The 18112-nt window shown below is 41.7% G+C and overlaps 1 protein-coding gene across 4 annotated transcripts in view; it reads right to left on the reverse strand.

Moving 5' to 3' along the window:
• Positions 1 to 12180, reverse strand: part of FAM193A (family with sequence similarity 193 member A) — an 81744-nt gene extending 69564 nt beyond the window's left edge. For all 4 annotated transcript variants that reach the window (XR_015258416.1, XR_015258417.1, XM_086746588.1 and 1 more), the window contains exon 1: positions 11704 to 12180. Coding sequence is in view for 2 of the 4 variants with exons in the window: in XM_086746588.1 (XP_086602714.1) it covers positions 11704 to 11973 (270 nt within the window). In the remaining 2 variants the exon portion in view is untranslated. The remainder of the gene's footprint in view (positions 1 to 11703) is intronic.
• Between the last annotated feature and the right edge of the window lie 5932 nt (positions 12181 to 18112).

Genomic DNA, 18112 nt, shown 5'->3' on the forward strand with positions numbered 1-18112 from the left:
CAAGCCACGTCAAGTGAAGACTTAATGGAAAACGCTAGTGATAGAGATGTCAATTTTCTCAGGTTTATCATAAATATTTACAGGGTTGGGAATAACTTTCTTTTAACAGATTTTTTTAGTGTCTTCAGTGTAAGGTTAGGATCCTCTAGGCTTCAATAGAAAACAGACAGGCTACCATAGACATTTTCAGCTTAGCTGTCAAATTGTCAGAAACACCTTATTGATAGAGAGAATGAGCCGATCTCACAAACAAGTAACATCATTAGGTGCAACCTGCTGACTTCAGAGTTTGTTTCAGAACTGGCTTCACATTTAGACGAACACTCATTTCTACGTCCTTAGTCAAAAGCCACAAAAGTAAGCTCACATTCAGACTTCTACTCGCAAGCTGTACTTGTATTTAAGTTATAAATTCCTGCAGGTCATTGCTAGTAACGTTTTAAGAAATTCCCAAAGACCAGAACAATCCCGTAGACCTTACACAATCACTAGATTTTTCACCTGATTAAAAATGAAAACATAGGCTCAGAATTACCTTAAATATCAACAAAAGAATATTCTTCCTCATTCTTATTATGAAGACATAAGATATAGTCATAAAGTTTTTAAAAATGCAACAAGCAATCTAAATAATATTCAAAGTATGTGTGATTACGTGTCATGATTTCCCCATAATTCTGAAAAACAGTAAGCTAGGTCGCCAATGACAGCACTTCCAAAAACATTAAATAATAATTAATATTTAACTTTGTTACTATGCAATGTTCCTCAGTACAAAGTTCCTCCTCCTCCTACATAAGGTTTCAAATTTATAGCTAGTGGAAGATACAGTACAAGTATGGTAGCCTGTTTTCAGGACAGAAAAAAAATCTTTATAATTGTTTTTCCATTGAAAGCATAAGAACCTTTTTTTAAAGCAATACATCCCTGAAAATTATTTAAGTTTAATTTTGTCCACTTTTATTCCTATGGTTCAGACTCTTAGCCAGTCATGATACTAACAAAAAAAAAAAAACAAACAAAAAAAACCCCCACAAACAACCCAGTCAGCTTCAGGCTGCTGCTGCAAGCTGTCTCAAATCATAGCAGACACCAGTACAATTCCCTGCAGACTCCCTGAAAAGAAGCAGAGAATGACAGTAGAGTGAAGATGAATCTTGGGAGTAGCCAGGAAAAAGAAGTAAAGATAAAATAAAAGATGATCACACAGATAAAACTGCAAAGTTTCATCTGACAGTAAAGGAGTGTTCTATCTCTTACTGAGTGACAAAATAAAACCTGAATTCATCTGAAGCCTATTCCAGTGAAGATTTGGGTTTCAACTACACATTATCTATAGCCACATAGATAAGTTATGGCCATTAAAACAAAGTGGTGAAAAACTTCTAGTGAACCTCAGCTAAACCACTAACTTGCCATCTGTTGTGGCAGCAGCTTATTGAAGATAAGCAGCCTGGAAGCATTATGGCAATTAAGAAAACTTTTGGTCATTAACTCCACACCAATTAAACACTAAAGACTGGCAAAACTGTACTGCGGCTCAGAACTGCTTTCTAAGGCAAACTCTTCTGTTCCCATGACTGGGTTTCACTATGAGACTCAGTGTAGTCCATCAGCAGCCCTAGCACATACATACTTACTCTCCTAAAAAAAAAATAAATAAAAAAAATATTACATGCACATATACAAAGTATTTACTTTGTGCCTACACTTACATAGTAACATCATTAACCCACATTCAAAAATGCCACATTTTAAAAAACTTGGATACATGCACACACCTATGAGCATGCACACACACATTCTCACTCACGCACCTGTCCGCGGAAGTGTTTCTGGGCTTGCGTCAACACTAGCGTTATCCAAATTCAGAGCCTCACATCCATCTCTGAAATACTCCCTACAACAAGTTTGAAACAGTCAGCTATTGGGTTTAATATGGTTACAGAATTTGAAAGCGGCTCCTTTAATAGTCACAAACTAACCAAAGTTTGCCTGTGGAAACATTAACTCAAGGTATTTTTAAATCACACTGTTAGTTTGTTGCACCTAGATCAATGGGAAAAAAAAAAAACAAACAAACACTTAATATTAGAAAACAGCTGAACTACCCTTGTGTACAATTCAGTGGAAGCATCACCTTCCTAGCTTTGGAAGAGTTCTGCTCTCAGAGCTAAAGCTACTATTTTTGTACATAGGGGGAAAAAAAAAAAAATAAAAAAGATAAAAACCACTCTAAGCCAGACAACAAGCTTTGACTTTCAAAAAAAATCATCTTAGTTTAAAAGCAAAATTACTTTAGTCTCAAAATACAGAAGAAATCCAAAGTTTGCAGTGTCCACAGTTAGCGCACTGACTGCAGCCACATCACCACACAGCCGTTTGCACCAGTTCTCTCTGAAACAGCCTCAAAGAGAAGAAGCGGGTGGCAGAGTGCATTCAAGTCCGGCACCCCTGCCTACAGCCACTTCTGTTCGTAAGGAGGTCATTGATGCGGTTTGGCAGCTCAAAGCTTAAAGCAGAACAGGAGCCAAGGTAGAGCCTTATGACACTTCGCAGAACATGATGTGTACATTACATTTAATACAGTTTCCAACAAATTTCAGCATTACACACCATGAGAAATACATAGAATAATAATATAATAATAAAGAAATACATAGATTTTAAAGAGTCATGGCTTGCATTAATAGACATCTTCCGGAAGCAGGTTTCCATTGACGGCCTTCTTTTCTTTCCCTCACCTTACAAAGCTGATATAATTACATTTATTTAGACGTTGCTAATGAGAGACACTCAAAATCTAAGAAGGACATGACCAAAACTTATTAGTTAAGTTTAAAAAAAATTGCTACGTGTTATGCATAGTTAATATGTTCAAGAGTATTTCTTTCATGAACTCACTTGTCCATTTCAAAAGGCTAAGTTTATTTCACGTAACATCAATAATGTTTGGCCTTTTTCTCTCCTTATCGACATTAACTCTTCTCCTACATCATCCAAGGGGACATAAAAAGCCATTTTTGTCTTATTCCATCCTTCCAAAGACCCCATTCTCACTCACTAACCACAAACTTCTCTTTACTTACCAGATGAGTAAAAGACCAGTCCCTGAGAAAGCAATATTTTGCTACATACAAAGTCTATCCAGATGCTGTTTCTCGGTCTTGTTCAGATCTCAGTCGAGTTGGTAAATATCCGGCTTTACAGCTCCTAAATAGTCGGTGGCGGTACAGAAAAAACGTTTGATGGACATGGCTGAACACCAACTGCGAGTTATTATGCACCAGCTCTGGCAGAAGCCAGACAGCCACGCTAGCACACAGCTGTGCTAAGTCCACTTGAGAGGCAGATTACTACCATGAATCCAGATCATATATTATCTTAGATGACCAATTTTGCATGAAAGCTGGCTCAGGAGATGGATGGTCTTAACACAGCACAATGCCCCCCTTCCTGATAGCTTTCTGAGTGTTACAGCTAAACGAGATTCCTGTTACTGTAAATCTCCTTCAGCTTCTGATGCTGTAGAACATGCCTACTACTCTACCCTTTACTTTCCAATACCTTCTCTGGGGAATAATTTCAGTGGTTACTTGTAATATGCTTGCATATTTCCTAAAGAAGGTGAGTGAGACCTTAAGGGGGGGTGGAAAAAGACAACTGCACAAGAATACGTCTGTTATTTCACTGTGTCCACAGAAGTTTAAGTACTAAAAGCCTTAGCATAGACTTAAGTTGCCAGTGTTTACATTCCTAATTCAGAAAACTAGAGATAGTTATGGGTCCATGAAGCCCTTTACAACTACTGGATTTAATTACTATAGCTAACATATCAATCATATAGTATTTAATAAACAGATATCAATCACTAGAGTTGTATATGCTAGTGAGGCATGTATTTATATACAATCTTTAGAAAGCTTAACTCTTCAACATATTCACAGATTTGGGACATAAACCAACCACTGCCCACTTCTCTACACTGTCTGGTTTTATCTTTTAAGCAGAGAAGCTGTTATTTCCAAAAAGAGCAACAATTGACTTATGGATGAAAGTGAGCAATGCTGACATTGCAATGCAAGCCATGACTAAACTAACACTTTTGATAGCGTAGGCATAATTAATATCTAGAAGAATACAGATGAGCATCTGAAAATTTAGATCCAGAACAGTGAAGTCCCCTGGGCTGCCAGCCGGACACTTCTATCTAGTCTGCTACCTTTCTCTGGAGAAGAAAAGGAACAGCTATTTCAAGCAGCAAACACTGCCCCAACAGCTGATCACATCCTCCATCTGTTCACAGCTCAACACAGACCACTGAACTGCTGCCAAAGCAGTTAAAAAAAATAACTGGTAGCTTTTTCTAAGAGCAACTGCCATCCATGCACACTCCCAGAAATTTGTCCTCAGTGCCTCCTGTGGCACAGGGCTCCTGGCCCCTCCTGCACCACCAGCAATGCATGTCCCACAGCCACATTCTAAGATGAGACGGTAAGAGAAGCTCTAAAGCCCAGATGCCATGGCTAACAAGTCTGGTCTACATCAAGGCAGTCCAAAACTCTGGGCTTCAAAATAATTCTTTTTGTAACCCTGTAAAAACTTAGTTATTTACTTGGATGATTGTTGTCTCATGTTTTTGAAGTACCTTCAGAAGCAGACACTTGACAAAGCTACTACAAACCAGTTGAACAGATCAATGTGTTAAAGGAGGACTATAGTAAAGATCTACTGTGCATGAGGACTTAGCTTTGTGACATTCCACCATAAGTAACACTACAAAGGCATCTGCAACCTATTCTGTTTTATTTCTCTAGGCTTGAGAAGACACTATGCATAGCAATTTCATAGAAGCACTCAGGGCTTTTCTTTCAAGAAATGCAAAATGGAGTCAATCTTTTGTTTCCTTCCTATAAATGAGCAAATAAGTTTTAAAAAATAACCTACAGGGTCACTCATCTCAACCATTTGAGCTCCATTTTTTTTTTTTTTTTTTAAGAGGAAAAAGTCATAACTGAACAGATAAGTAGAGATCTCTCCTACAGAGATTTTTCACGCTCTCCAACTTTGGACACCCAGCTTGTACAAAAGTCAAGCAAGGCTTCTGTTAACAAAGAGTGGAGAGAGATGGCCACTCTACAGAGTGATACAGAACAGGAGTGCCTCCCTCTCAGATGCCTGAGTATGTTCTGTCATCACCACGAATTTTGAGATGGAGAGAACCACATTTATGGCTTGTTCAACTGAGGGTAAGTTGATTATTTAAGATGATGGTTAAAGTTCACACTCCAAGAAAATTTTTCTCCAGCACTATGAGCAGTCCAAAATGAACAACTTCAACACTCTCAAACAGGCTCGCAGGCAACTCCATTAATTTTTCCCCTAAAATAGTGCTCAGACTAACTTTTGCACCACTAAAGCAGCTATAAACTCTATATGAAAAAAAATATTAAAAAATAAAACAGATACTTCAGAAAAATTATTATCTTGCTCAGACCTATCTTTAATACTACTTCTGATGTGTTTCCTCACGTGGCTAGGACATGAGGGTCAATAATGTCATAGGCTGCCTTGAATTTTTATAATATAAAATTAAGTAATTCTCATGTCAAAAAAAATAATGGCATATTTATTTTATTGCAGTCTCAGACAAGGCTCAATTTGGGCAGTTCCCATAATAACATTAAGAACGTCACCATAAAATGTCATTTCCCAGTTGAACTCTTCATTTGCAGCACAAGAAATCTGGAACATGTAGATTAAGATATCAGCAGAGAAAGAGAACTGAACTGCAGCATTCTTTATCCATTTAACTCAAAGTTTTCCTTCTGTTTAATTATCAATGGAAAATTTTACATATGGAATACTCTTTATCAAAACAGAGCAGTCCAAAGCAACCTCAGTCGCTATTAAAATGAAAAAGTTACCATAAGAAAGGAAAATGTAGGAATTGTTTTCATTACCTTCACAAAAGAGGACGTAGGACCTCTTTTCCACCAGTGAAGGAATCCAAACAAATATTAAGTCTTCTTTGATCACCCAGATCCATACAAACATGGAACACTCTCTAGCACATCCATGAAGCCCTGTACATCTTAAGCAAAGCAAGTTTTATTTCCCAGTGATTTATCCAAATAACTTCTCCACAACACATCTTCAGCAGACCTGTATTAGTTAAGGACCACCCCCACTACATAAACATCAAGGTCTAAACAGAAGTCTTATAGGCACCAAGCACCACCAAATTGAATTTCCACATCCACTCAGCTATCCTTGCCAGGCAAGGAGAAGAGAGCAAGCCTGGATACGTTTGTTACGCAGACTGTAAAGGAGAAAGGATCTGAGGGCTCCCCTCAAGATGGGATGCCACTACAAAAGGATAAATGCCATAACCAAGAAAAGAATGTTATATTAAATATCTAAACGAACCTTCAGGTGTTGTTTGAAATAAAAAAAAAAAAACTGCAGGACAAGAACTGGACAAGAACTCTGAATATTTTAATCAATATGGACCTATTTCAGATCTAACTTTTCATATTAACCTAGCTCAAATTGAAATCAACAAGGTTTCATTTTCACAGTCAGGAAACAAAACTTTGGAGGGGAAAGGAGTCACTACATTTTCTGAGTAACAGATTCCTTTCTCTCAATCTCTCTAAACCATTTTGCAACCAAAACAGCAAGGGGGGGGGGTGGGAGGAAATCCCTTGCCTCGACACCCAGAATCAAATGTCTCATAACAAAGCCATAGGAGGATACTTAGCTAGTACAGATTAGACACTGCAGAAGCGAATGCCATTTTTTTTGGACACACTTTCCACATGTTTCATTTAACAATTCACAACCAATTACTCTAGTTATCAATTGACAATGATATAGCAGGTGCAGGAGGTGGAGGAGAAACGGAGCGCTCGGGGATTGGATATACGTCAAGGTCATGAGTACACACAGGCACACACTTCCCAGGAGCAGTATTACAAGATCTGAGTGAATTACTAATATGTGTGCCTGTGGTCTCAGATCTATTAGCTGAAAAATGCCTTAACTGATCACGGGAAGAAGCTAAGAAAGAGCTATTAATGTGAACATTATGCAACCATTAAGCTTGTTTTAAAGTTTGAAACGTTCTAGTTAGATTCATTTAAGTCACAATAGATTCTCTTTCTAAAGTAGCAAGCTAACTCAACCACACCACCTAAATCAAATCCTGATAGTTTCATCCCATTCTGTTACATCTCCTTTTATTAAAAAATACAAGCAGAGCATAAGCTCTTTAGGGCAGAGAGTGCATGTCTGTTTTAAAAAAAAAAAAAAAAGCGAGTGAACTGCATTTAGTCAGAGGAACAAATGCGCTACCAAGCTGTCAAAAAGACTTATTTTTCATTGAGTAAGTGTTATGAGTGTTTAGAAGTACCTGCTTCCTCAGCCTGAAGAGCAGAGGCTACAGTACTACTTCATTTATTGGAATTTATCTAGTTCATCTGAGCCTGGACAAAAATTGGACAAAATAAGTTTGCTTTTGGAGAGGAGGAGGCCCTAAATAAAAGTACAAAAGCCAGCTATTTGCTGAACTTCTGAGTTCCTGACAAAGCTCCTCTTTTGTATACTACTTCTTTTGAATGTTTGAATCATGGAGGGGGAAGAGAGAAAAGGGAAAATCTCAAACAACAAATCAAACATAGATATCAGAAAAATGCAATGAACTACAAAGTCACTGAAAAAAAAATGGTTTAAAAGGTGGCAATGTATGGTCTCCTATGTACAGAAACTATTTAAAAAGCAGTACCCCATAATAAAGGAGCAGTCCAGTTAAATATTTTATGAAAATTCTGAAACAGACACCTCTTACATTTGAGAGGATTTAATACATTACTACCCTTGACAGACAAACAATACTTGGAAAAATGTAAGTAAGAGAATTGTAAAATGGCTACTAACACAAGATCAGCCAGGTCTGTAATAAAAACTACCACTGAGGCTAATCAGCCACTGACAATACAACTCTCCACTCCAAAGTAACTGAACATATTAAGGAACAGCCAATTTTGCTACAGTATATCTATGAGTTATGCAGTGGTTAATAAAGGTACTCAAATGCATCTCATAGCATCAACAATCCAATTGGCAGTCAAAAGTTTACAGGACCAAATTATGAAGGCCTGAAGCAATGTATTACCGAATTAAAAAAAAAAAAAAAAAATCCCACAACAGAAAGCAAGATCTACTTCTCTGAATACAGAAATTAAACTTCAAAATATTTATTTTATTTTCTGGTTACAAAACATTGCTATTTACAGGATACTTGACTCTTTACTACATAACATTGCTGTAAATAGTTTTGTAAGACAAAATGTAATTCCTAGAGAAGTCCTGCATTGGCACCATACAACTAAATTATTTTGTTTCCAATTCCAGTTAAAGTCGACACAGTTACAGGTTTCCAAAACTGAGACACTCTTTTGCTCTGAAACACTGCCAAAGCGACCTTAATTTCACTATCATTCTAAAACATCTAAGAGTGCTAGAGAGGATGAATTCAGGTGCTATAAAGCATCTGCATGGGGCAACATAGCTTCCAGGAAGATTCCATTAGGAGTTGCCCACTTGCATCCCAGAACAAGACTTAGCATGTACTCTAATGCAGAATTTAGCCTACAGTCTTATAAAAACCTCCAGATAAGATGTAGAAAAACCTCAGTTAAAATACAGTTGTTGGCTCTAACAGGCTTAGCTAGAATTTCAATACTGGCACATGTGCTTCTAGTTGCAACCATAAAAATAGCCATTTTAAAACTCTGTTCAACCTGTTTCATAAAGCATGTTGAAAGCTGAAAGAATACCTCATTCTGGACAATTTTTGACACATCAGAAAGCAGAGCACATACGGGATCATTCCTTAAACATCTTGTTTCACATCTTGTATTTTAGACAAGTTTTGGGAAAAGCATCTAATAGAACATTGGTAGAAGGATGTGCCCACCACATCCAGAATGGATGCCCCAAAACCAGGGAAGTGATGAAAGCTGGAAACAGAAAGCATGCTAGCAAGTAGAAAACATTATGCTGTGCAGCAAATACAAAATTCTGCTTTTTTATATATTTTCAGAGATTAAACATTCAAGTTTATTCAGTAGAGAATGGGCTGATGATTTCTTTTACCCACTAACACGAACTTAATGTTCTGAGTAAGATGAAAGTAAAGCAACTCCGGTTACCTTACAGCTATTAGTGTATTGCTTACTCTCCATCCAGCCAAAATAAATATTGCACCTAATTTAGAAGTGATCAGTCATGTAAAATACACAGTTTTCTTTCTCAACTTCATCCAGAAACAACATACGCTGGTCTTTCACTCAAAGAACGAAGGCTTGTTTTGACCATGCACCCCTTAACTAGCAAATTATTAACCATTAAGGAGACCACATTTTCATGTAAGTAATAGTCATATAATGATGATTTAAGATTTCATCTTTTGAATAAGATTATCAGTTAACTTTCAAGTACTGGCAACTTTCATGTGTCCCCTCCATTGGAAAGGTATTGAAAATGTCAAGAAAAAGGTCACTGAAACCAGTATGGAGGAAGTAACACCCACTTTAAACAAGTATTACAGAGTATAAGCATTTACCTTTCAGAAACCGAGCACAGGGATTTATCTATCCAATTCTAATATGCTTAGTGTTTGATTAAATAAGGTCTGCGTTGCAGGTTTATTCTAGCTCAACTAACTGATCTATTTCAACAACTTCTGAATTCCAAGTTTGTCCACCAGTCTTCAGAATCACTTGTAACACACTGTCAAGTGAGATGGAAATATTTGACAAATTGCATACACGTTTAAGAGTATAAGTAAAAAAGATCAATTAAGACTCAGTTACAAAAGCATTCCAAGTAACATGTTGTGCATACTTACAAGAGTATGAATAATATATCAGTACATGTAATATACAGAAGTATTTCCCCAGATATTTAGTGCTGAAATACCGTATTTAATTTTGAAGATTTGACTTATACTTTCCAAGTGAAGACTCCTGAAGACTGAGAAATTTTATTAGGAACTATCTAGTCTGAAAGAAAGAAGAAACATGAAGTAGGAAGACTAGCAGTGATGCTGGCCTTTTAAGATGAATTTCAGAAAAAGATCTGATACAGTGCAATAAGGTTAGAACCAAAGTTCTAGACTACACATAACCATGATACAAATACATCAAAACATCAGGGACAGTGGAGCCTTTACTACTTGAGTCACATCAACTCCCCATTCTCCATATCACTCCACTGCTTGTTTTATTTCCCTTTGCATCATTATGTTTATTCTAACAATACCTAGGAACCCGTGCCTGGAAGAGTCTGCAACCTAAGATGTAAAACAAAACAAGATACATCTTCCTGCTAGGGATTTAACTAGAACAGAGTTCAGAGATGACTTGCAAAGTTGCAAATAACTTGGACACCTCTTCGCCATTATGCACATGATTCTTCTGGATATCTAAATTATGTAAGGGCTACTGTCCCAGAATGAAATTATGCCTCAAATAAGTGTCAGATTAGAACAGATGTACAGAAATGGTTAAACTAAAGCACTGTGGATTTGGGGTAGTCAAGTATGAGAGTGTAGAAAGACAAGTTTTCAAGAGGAGGAAAAAAAAAAAAGTTCATCTACAATCACCAAATTTCTTGTTGACCTTGCAAAATAGACGGGGACAAAATTACATGCGGAAAAAAAAAAAAAAAATCCATTTTTTACATCGTAGCTTTTCACAAAAGCCATTTCTTCTATTTTCCCCTCACATGAACAACAAGTTCATGAGAGTGAGGGAGGAAACGGAGCAGGCTGTATGACATACACATGGAAGTCTACTGTCAGCAGGAAATGCTTTCGTAAATATGGTACCTAAACGCAAGCTTTGTGTAGGTAACACAAAATTAGGGGTAACCTTTATGATAGAAAGGAACGTAAACTTATTTACTCTTTTGTCACTTGAGCCAGTAGTGTACCTTCCTAAAGGTCTAATCATTGAGCAGTTTTTCTTAAAAAAAAAAAACTAATTAAACCAGACAATCTGATACCAATAAATGTCACCATATTATGAAATAATGTAACAGATCTAAATTAGTCTGAGGTACCAGAGTGCAAACCACAGCCCAAGCTACAATGAACCTCCTATGCTTAACGAAGTTGTCTGTTGCAAAAAGGGCTCTAATATTAATGGGAAAAAGCAGACACAAAGGTATATTTTTGCTTTTTCAAGGCCTGCCTACCCATTTCTTACAGCTCCTCCATTAAGGTGGGGCTCGAGCGGAAGACCCTCGAGGATGGGTACCCTGGAGGAGGCTCCTGCCGGGATTTCAGGAGAAAGCCCGGGACGACGCGGCCCCGAGCAGCCTGCGCTGCCCTTCCCCCACAAAGGGTGGGGAGCCGGGGACACTGCCCAGCCCCACCGCCCCGCCACACAGAGCGGCCCCGCCGCCCACCCCCCCCCGCCGCCGCTGCGAGGGGCCCAGCGTTCCCCCCCTTCCCCCGCCCCACTGAGGCCCCCGGGGCCCGCACCCGCCGAAAAGGGCAAGAGGAGAGGGCGGATGGCGCGGCGGCAGCCCCCTCCCCCCCCCGGCTGCCAAAGCCGCCCGCCCGGGTGGGTGTGTGCCGGGCCCGCCGCAGCGGGATGTCACCGCCGCCCGCCATGGCCCACCGCCCCCCCTCACCTCGCCGTGTCCCGCCGCGGCCCCGCTGCCGCCCAGGGCTCCGTTGCCGGCGGCCGGCGCTGTCAGCAGGCCGCCCACCGCGTTGGGCGAGGAGGCGGCGGCCGCCTGGGTCGCAGCCCGCAGAGGGGCCGCTCCCGTCGCCGCCCCGGCCTTGCCCAGGCCTCCGGCGCCGCCGCCGCCGCTGGGTCCCGGCCCGCCGGTGCTGCTGAGGCCGCCGCCTCGCTTGTTCTTCCGGCGCTTGGCTCCGCGCTTGGCGTCGGCCGGACTCATCGTGCCTGACACCCGGGCAAGGGAGGAGGGAGCGGGGGGGAGGAGGAGGAGAAGGAGGAGGGGAAGGGGCGCGGGGCCGCCGCTAACGCCCAGGAGCGGAGGGGACGGGCAGGGCCGGGGCACGGGACACCCCGGGCGCCGAGGAGCGGAGCGCACCGACTGTCACAGCAACGGGGACTCCCTCGGCCCCAGCGCCGCTGACCAGAGTTACCGTCCAATATGGCGGACACAAGGGGAAAGTGATCCCCCTTTACGTCGGGGGGCTCCCCCTTGCGCTGACGGAAACCCGCCCCGCGAGGCACGCTGGGATGCGTAGTTCCCGCGCCGCCCCAGGGGCCGTCCCTGGAACAGATATGAACTACAACTCCCGGCGTGCACTGCGAAGGCCGCTAGGGCGCGGCCGGTGAGCTCATCCGTCCCCGCGGTGCCCATTGGGAGTCGTAGTCCTCTCCGCCGCCGTTAGCCCCGCCGGCCGACGTCGCCACCCCGGTCAAGGGACTACACCGCCGCCCAGAAGCCGGCGAGCACCACGTGACGCGCGCCCCCACGCCTTAAAGGGGCCGCAGCTCCCGCTTGCTCCCTCGGGGGGGGGCTGAGGCGCTAGGGGCTGCGTTTCCTCAGGGCGGGGGCGGGGCGGCCGGGCTGGGGCTGCGGGCCCCGCCGCTGTGAGACAACACAGCTCTTCAATAAAGGGCTGCTTCGGCGTTGTGTGTTGCTCTGTGCACGCAGGCTTTTTGGGGGCTTTGCCCCCCACCACAGCCCTCGGTGCCCCACAAACACTGCCTTTCCCCAAACTTTGGGTAGAGCAGGCAGCAAATGGAGGTCAGACCCCTCAGGCTGGTGGGTGAGGACCTTGGTCCCCTCCCTAAAGATCCCCGAGGCCTTTGCTGATGGGGAAAATGGGCCTCAGCCATGCGGCTCCTCGTTCGTGAGGTGCCATTCTCCGGGTTAGGCCGAGGGAGGCTCTCCTGTAGCCTAAACTCCATCAGCTGCGGCAGCCAGGCTGCTCCTGCCATCATCACCTGCCTGTGGATTATAAACCACTGCTGCAATCGCCATCGTTTCCCCAGGTTGCTCTCCGCAAAGTACAACCGCACACGTGGGCCCGGAAAAGGTGTAGGGCTGTAGTGCTGGGATTTGACATGACTGGGTGGTGTGATGTGAAAATAACAAGACACGGGTGCGTTAAGCCTGGTGGTAACTTACAGCAGGATTAAATCTTATTGCAGCGTTAAAACGTTGATGGCATTGCGTGGTGGTGGTGGTGGGTGACAGCATAGTTCAGGGGCACCAGTGTATTTGCCTTTTATACTCCGATGACCATACACGCTTAAGAGGTCACAAGAAAAGACAGCTCAGGAGTTTTGGGAGAGAAATGGAAGAAGGCACTAATATCAACGTGTCCTGATGAGCAGTTGGCAGCCCCAGTAGAAGCTACTATCCACGCTGAAGCTGTTCCAAGCTTAGTTTGCCTCAGTACACATGGAGGAGCTTTGCATGTACACACAGGCAGCTGTGAAACCAGGAGAACATGTTTGCTCGTTCTGTGGTCTAGTAAATTGTGAGTTTTTTGAGGCAGGGCCCTAGTCTTCATAAATGCATTCAATGCTCAGCACGCACAGCACTGCATAAACAGCAAATAGCAGTGGCAAGAGTAGGGGCTATAAAGGCTCACACAATTGTATGCAGCCTTTTGCCACAAACAAATAAATTCTACACCTTGTAGTATAAATTCAAAGTTGACTTCATGTGACATCTCTTCTTAATATATGGCATTATTTTCTGAGCTGACATCTTTCACTTGAAACGGTGACACGTCTTATTTCAGTCTTATATAGGAGCCGTCTTTATCTTCCTTTCAGAATTATATTTTCACTTGGCCCCTGTTCATTTAACGCCATGCTTCTGAAAGAAAGATTACAGCTCTGTCAGTCTCTCTATCCCCTATGTATTACAGATAAAAAGCATTATTATGAGAAACTATTATAGTAAAATCACTCAACCGTACAGAAGTTAAAGTAATACCACTTAGTCTGACATCACAGCATTTAATTCCTGTTCTCTCATTATAGAAACATAAATGTTTTCCTTTTACACTTCAGAAAATAAGGACCATCCAGGTGATTTTTTTTAATCTAGTTTTCAATATTAAAGAAAATTCACAGTGCGGGATGGTAAGTTTATATAAACTGTGCGGGTTTTTTTTTTAAAGCTGCAAGTAAATACTAGTGCTCAGGGAAATGAGCTGCTTTCATGGTTTTGAACTGAACTCAGCTACCACATTTTGGTTTTAACTTAAAATTAGCTGCTGAGCCAGTAGATTATTTTAGAAATTAACTTTCTGCTTTGGTAGTGGATTTGAACATTTGTATGAGCAAAAGGGAGAGGAAATTAATTTGACTGCTGTGAAGACCTGCAACTAAGTTTCTTGCCCTTACTTGAATCAAATTACTTAAAATGTTCCACCTCATCCCTGAGAAAATAAACTCAGTCATTTGAACAAACTAACTTTAATTTATCTCATTGTTAATTTAAAGCATGGCAATACACTTTGGTATCCTTTGGGGGGAAAATTATTTATGCTCCGTAGGTTTTTCACCTTTTCCAAGAACGACATTTATAAAAACTCACTGCATAAACAGTGCAGGTCACTGCAGTGTTTTTCCATGCTCTTCCTTTGAACCAGCCCAGTTTCAGCAGCACTGTAGTTTTCTCTGTGAGCCATAGAGTCAATAAAAGGCTGTTTGGAGAGTTGTGCACATCACAGTTACCTTTGAGTTCTGCCTTCAGGATGCTGAGGTGGCTGGGAAAACTCAATACAGTTTTACTGCCTCGCTGGAATATTTGTGCTGGTCTCCTGTTGTACATACAATGATGAAAGGAGATACTGAACTCGCTGAACTTGCATCCCACCACTCTTTGGGAAAGCACCTGGAGGTGCCCAAGGTCTCACAGAGGAGCTCTCTCTCTGTGGTCACACAGCGATAGCATCATGATGACAAATACACTGAACTGTTGTTACAACTTCAAGTGACAAATAAGAGATCTGCTGATAGTTACTGTTCTTGAAATAATAGTCTCTGTGTGAGGTAGGTTAAAATTTATGGTTTCTTTAGTTTCAAGCGGTTCTTAATTACAAATTTAATTCCCAATTCTGCAAGTGCGACTCGGTGACATTAGTAATAAACTGAAGTCAAAGGAGCAACTCACATGCAAGGGAGCTCTGAGAAGAGTTTAAAGCTGTCGTTCTGTTCCCTACCATTCTGTCACTACCCTGATTCGTGGAACTATGGTTTTATTTACATTTCCAAAACTTACTTTGAGGTCCTGGTTTTCTCTCCATTTTTCCCATATTGCTGCAGTTTTACTGAGGACCTGGGGCTTTTCATTGACATTAACATTATACAACTCAAGCAATTTGTTGATGTAATTATTCTGCAACTAGCACTAATTTGTCTTTGCTGTCCAACAAGCTGTCATTTTAATAGCAAGTTCATTTTTCTAAAAGGCTTCTCTACAGGAGAGTGAACGTGCACATGTGTGGGAGTAGGGAAGCATGCATTGACACATAAGTGAAAACATTTATAAAATACGGAGCCCGGACACTTCATCTCATATTAACTGTTGACAGGGGCTGTGGCATTAGAGGTCTGTGTTTTTCACCTCCAGAGGCTGTTCTGTCTTTTCCCGAGGCTGAGTGAAGAAGACCTACTGTACTGAACCTTGCCACAGCACAGTGTGAGGAGTAGATAGGGCTCTTCTAGTCTTGCACTTCTATAACTTTGATTTAATGATATCAGAATGACGAGAGACTTGCTTCGTGATCCACATACTGAACTCACATCCCACCACTCTTGGGAAAGCACCTAGAGGTGCCCAAGGTCTCACAGAGGAGCTCTGTCTGGGGTCCCACAGCGATAGCATCGTGGTTACAACGGGCCTGTAGATCACTGAAGCGGCATCACAGCATACATCTACGTGGAGTGCCTTTCATCAGCTTCCCTCCAGTTCTCATACCCAATGCCAGAGTATCTGAGTTCCATCTGCATACAATGCATACTGACAGCAAGTTCCTGGGTGGCCTTCATTGAGTTCTAGTCACTGCCTTCTTTCCAAAGAAAGAAAATCTTCTCGGGATAAGGTTGTCAGTTTATTGGCTTTGGTTCAGGGAGTTGTTGGTTGCTTGGTGTGACTAAACCAAAGAATGATGTAAGCAATGTCGTTCTTCTGCAAGGCTTTCTGTAAAGCAAAGGACTGTGGATTTTCCTTTAGATGTCCAAATTCAGTTTCACCTGATCTTGTCCAGAATTTGTTTCACAGCCAGATGCCTCACCTGAGAAAACTTCCTCTGAAGCTGAAGAGGTTTAGATAATCTCATATGTTGTAGAATAAAATTTTATTTCAGGAGCTTTATAACCTCTTTGGCTCTATGGTTATCAGCTTTTTTTCTAGACAATCTTCGCTGGCTCTTAAATACTGTGTTCTTTGGAGCTGTAAGCACAGAGGCCTTGCAGAAAGTCAGACTTGCTCCAGAGCATCCACCACGGAGAACGATATCCCAGGGAAGCCTTGACTTGGTACCTGTTGTAACTGCGAAGATGTGTGATTCCTGGGTGCCAGCACTGAAAGACTCCTATGTTGTGCTGAACTTATAAACAATGAATGCAGAAGCAGAAAAGCAAGAGAATTATTTTTTTTCCTTCCAAATACCTCAGTAAATAAGCTGAACAAAGGTCTGTTTCTTACAATGGCAATGCTAGGATGTGTACATCTACTGAACTGATCTTAATTCAGCAATTTTTTCCCCAATATTCCTTTGATTCTCAACGTTTCCCCTCCTCAGAGTAAACCCTTTCAGCCTATTCTGAAGAATGTCTTTTGAAACGTAACCTGCATTTTATAAGGCGTTGCTTAATTCTGGCCACTGAAATATGAATTATGTCATATAATGTTGCTCTCTGCGAGCTGACATTTTACGTGATTAAATATGGTGCCTTTTTTTTTGCATTAAAAAGCCACATTGCTGTCCCTTGTTGCCTATTGAAACAGTTATGAAGCACATCAGTACTAAGATCGCAGGTAAGACTCTGTGCTGGTTCCAGTGTATCCTAACAGGACCGTGAGATTTACCTCTGCGTAGGACATGGTATAGCTGTGGGCTGCTGGCAGACAGCGGGAGGATGTCCTACCAGCAATACCAGCAGCAGTTCAAAATGAACCAGAGCAGCTTGGACATGTCTGCCCTCAGATGCTTCCAAACCCTTAAAATAAATTGTACGGGGAATGAAGTTTCATCTCCCTCAGAAAAAAAAAATCCAATTTCCACCCTTCAGCACAGGTGTTAACCTACACATTCAGAGCTTTGCTGGTGTGCTGGGCGAGTGAAGAAGATATTTCCGTAGTGTGATCTTCTCTATTCACAGAGTCCCTGCACAGTGGGAAAATACAGCAGCGGTTTCTCTGTGCACAGTTTCCAGTCCTGCCTGCCCAGCCAGCTCTGTGTTTCAAGGAGCCCAGGCTCTCCACTCCCTCTGAAGACCACAATCATCGGTGAAGTTCACCTTCTCCGCCTTGTCCTTCCATCATTATTGCCAATAACACTCAACATTAAGCACTGTCAGCCAGTCCCTGGGAGATATCCCAGCATTTTGGGTTGGTTCTACACTTGTCAGAGCAGAATGATTCTAGTGGTTTCTCCTGTTTCCAGCTGCTGCTGTATAACAGGGTTTTGGGCTCTTTTCACCCTTCTGTTTCACCTTTTAAAAGACAGTAAATCCATCCATCAGTTTTAATCCAGAGTATGACAGCTAAAAGATCAGAACCCGCCTCCTGGCAGCCATTAGCACCTACAAGCCCATGTCCAATTTCATTGCGCGTTGTGCCGATAGAAGCATGTTTGCTTTTGCACTCATTGATCTGGAGCTTTTTAACATCATCAAAATGAACAATGCAGCTTGTGAACCTTTCTTACTGTTTATCTTTCTGCTTCTTTGGCTTTTAAATTTATCACCACAGGGGAAAAAAAATAATATCTCATTGCCCTTCTGTCAGCTGTTTCCTCAGAATATCCCAAATAATTTATTTGCCCTATCACTGAGTTGTGGTTGTAGATCTCTTCATAACATGAGGATGCTCAACA

This window comes from Chlamydotis macqueenii, chromosome 4 (genome assembly GCF_036417535.1).
Source record: "Chlamydotis macqueenii isolate bChlMac1 chromosome 4, bChlMac1.mat, whole genome shotgun sequence".
Classification (NCBI taxonomy): Eukaryota; Metazoa; Chordata; class Aves; order Otidiformes; family Otididae; genus Chlamydotis; species Chlamydotis macqueenii.